Raw genomic sequence first — 2,507 nt, forward strand, 5'->3', positions numbered from 1 at the left:
ATAGCCTATCTCCGTTGCTGACAAACTACAGATGCCACCCAGATTCATTTCAGGAAATGTAGGTCATTTCATTTTAAAAACGGCAGAGGCCATCAGGAGACACTGACAAAATGCAAAAATCACCCCACAGAATGGTCTTTGCGTTGCGATAATACAGATATTCAATTAAGGCTAATACTTCTCTTCTGGTTTAGTCCTCTGTATTTCACGGTCATCGGTGGCTAGTCAGCTCACAGCCACAGCCAGAATCATGCTAGCTTCCATCAGTTGTCCTGTTGTGTTACAGATCACAACCTACTGCTCTGTGTGGATGTACATGGACAAACATCAGGAGGGTGCGTAAGACTTTTATATCACTAATGAGAAAATAAACATTTAAGAGAATTTGTTCCAAGCATGTTCAAAGGAGAGCAGTAGGTAGTGTACAGCACCATGGACAGCTCTAATTAGACATAGGTTACTAGGGTAGTGGACAGCACCGTGGACAGCTCTAATTAGACATAGGTTACTAGGGTAGTGGACAGCACCGTGGACAGCTCTAATTAGACATAGGTTACTAGGGTAGTGGACAGCACCGTGGACAGCTCTAATTAGACATAGGTTACTAGGGTAGTGGACAGCACCCTGGACAGCTCTAATTAGACATAGGTTACTAGGGTAGTGGACAGCACCGTGGACAGCTCTAATTAGACATAGGTTACTAGGGTAGTGGACAGCACCGTGGACAGCTCTAATTAGACATAGGTTACTAGGGTAGTGGACAGCACCGTGGACAGCTCTAATTAGACATAGGTTACTAGGGTAGTGTACAGCACCATGGACAGCTCTAATTAGACATAGGTTACTAGGGTAGTGGACAGCACTGTGGAGAGCTCTAATTAGACATAGGTTACTAGGGTAGTGGACAGCACCGTGGACAGCTCTAATTAGACATAGGTTACTAGGGTAGTGGACAGCACCATGGACAGCTCTAATTAGACATAGGTTACTAGGGTAGTGGACAGCACCGTGGACAGCTCTAATTAGACATAGGTTACTAGGGTAGTGGACAGCACCGTGGACAGCTCTAATTAGACATAGGTTACTAGGGTAGTGGACAGCACCGTGGACAGCTCTAATTAGACATAGGTTACTAGGGTAGTGGACAGCACCGTGGACAGCTCTAATTAGACATAGGTTACTAGGGTAGTGGACAGCACCGTGGACAGCTCTAATTAGACATAGGTTACTAGGGTAGTGGACAGCACCGTGGACAGCTCTAATTAGACATAGGTTACTAGGGTAGTGGACAGCACCGTGGACAGCTCTAATTAGACATAGGTTACTAGGGTAGTGGACAGCACCCTGGACAGCTCTAATTAGACATAGATTACTAGGGTAGTGGACAGCACCGTGGACAGCTCTAATTAGACATAGGTTACTAGGGTAGTGGACAGCACCGTGGACAGCTCTAATTAGCCATTGGTTACTAGGGTAGTGGACAGCTCTAATTAGACATAGGTTACTAGGGTAGTGGACAGCACCGTGGACAGCTCTAATTAGACATAGGTTACTAGGGTAGTGGACAGCACCGTGGACAGCTCTAATTAGACATAGGTTACTAGGGTAGTGGACAGCACCGTGGACACCTCTAATTAGACATAGGTTACTAGGGTAGTGGACAGCACCGTGGACACCTCTAATTAGACATAGGTTACTAGGGTAGTGGACAGCACCGTGGACAGCTCTAATTAGACATAGGTTACTAGGGTAGTAGACAGCACCCTGGACAGCTCTAATTAGACATAGGTTACTAGGGTAGTGGACAGCACCGTGGACAGCTCTAATTAGACATAGGTTACTAGGGTAGTGGACAGCACCGTGGACAGCTCTAATTAGACATAGGTTACTAGGGTAGTGGACAGCACCGTGGACAGCTCTAATTAGACATAGGTTACTAGGGTAGTGGACAGCACCGTGGACAGCTCTAATTAGACATAGGTTACTAGGGTAGTGGACAGCACCGTGGACAGCTCTAATTAGACATATGTTACTAGGGTAGTGGACAGCACCGTGGACAGCTCTAATTAGAACCATTCTGATCTGGCGCTGTCTCTCACAAGGAATCGATTAAACTATCACACCAGTTTTCAATCACAGACCTGACTCCACTCCCAGTCTCCCTGCTAAAGCCAGTGTCTGGGGTAGGACCAGACTCCTCTCCCAGTCTCCCCGCTAAAGCCAGTGTCTGGGGTAGGACCAGACTCCTCTCCCAGTCTCCCCGCTAAAGCCAGTGTTTAGAGTAGCACCAGACTCCTCTCCCAGTCTCCCTGCTAAAGCCAGTGTCTGGGGTAGGACCTGACTCCTCTCCCAGTCTCCCTGCTAAAGCCAGTGTCTGGGGTAGGACCAGACTCCTCTCCCAGTCTCCCTGCTAAAGCCAGTGTCTGGGGTAGAACCAGACTCCTCTCCCAGTCTCCCCACTAAAGCCAGTGTCTGGGGTAGGACCAGACTCCTCTCCCAGTCTCCCC

The 2,507-nt window shown here is 48.0% G+C and overlaps 1 protein-coding gene across 1 annotated transcript; it reads right to left on the bottom strand.

Moving 5' to 3' along the window:
* Positions 1 to 294: 294 nt before the first annotated feature.
* Positions 295 to 2,266, bottom strand: LOC121559467. The gene is made up of 3 exons (XM_045217350.1): positions 1,677 to 2,266; positions 894 to 1,448; positions 295 to 302 (listed from the first exon to the last, which is right to left on the bottom strand). The coding sequence occupies exons 1-3, from the start codon at positions 2,074 to 2,076 to the stop codon at positions 295 to 297; spliced, it is 963 nt and encodes a 320-aa protein (XP_045073285.1). The 5' UTR covers positions 2,077 to 2,266.
* Between the last annotated feature and the right edge of the window lie 241 nt (positions 2,267 to 2,507).

The sequence above is a fragment of the Coregonus clupeaformis genome, unplaced genomic scaffold, assembly GCF_020615455.1.
Source record: "Coregonus clupeaformis isolate EN_2021a unplaced genomic scaffold, ASM2061545v1 scaf1023, whole genome shotgun sequence".
NCBI classification, from domain to species: Eukaryota; Metazoa; Chordata; class Actinopteri; order Salmoniformes; family Salmonidae; genus Coregonus; species Coregonus clupeaformis.

Coding starts and splice junctions, on each gene's coding strand:
- LOC121559467 (XM_045217350.1), bottom strand. CDS start 2,076: ATGGTTCTAATTAGAGCTGTCCACGGTGCTGTCCACTACCCTAGTAAC. Junction 1,449..1,676: donor TAACCTATGTCTAATTAGAG/GTGTCCACGGTG, acceptor GGCTAATTAGAG/CTGTCCACGGTGCTGTCCAC.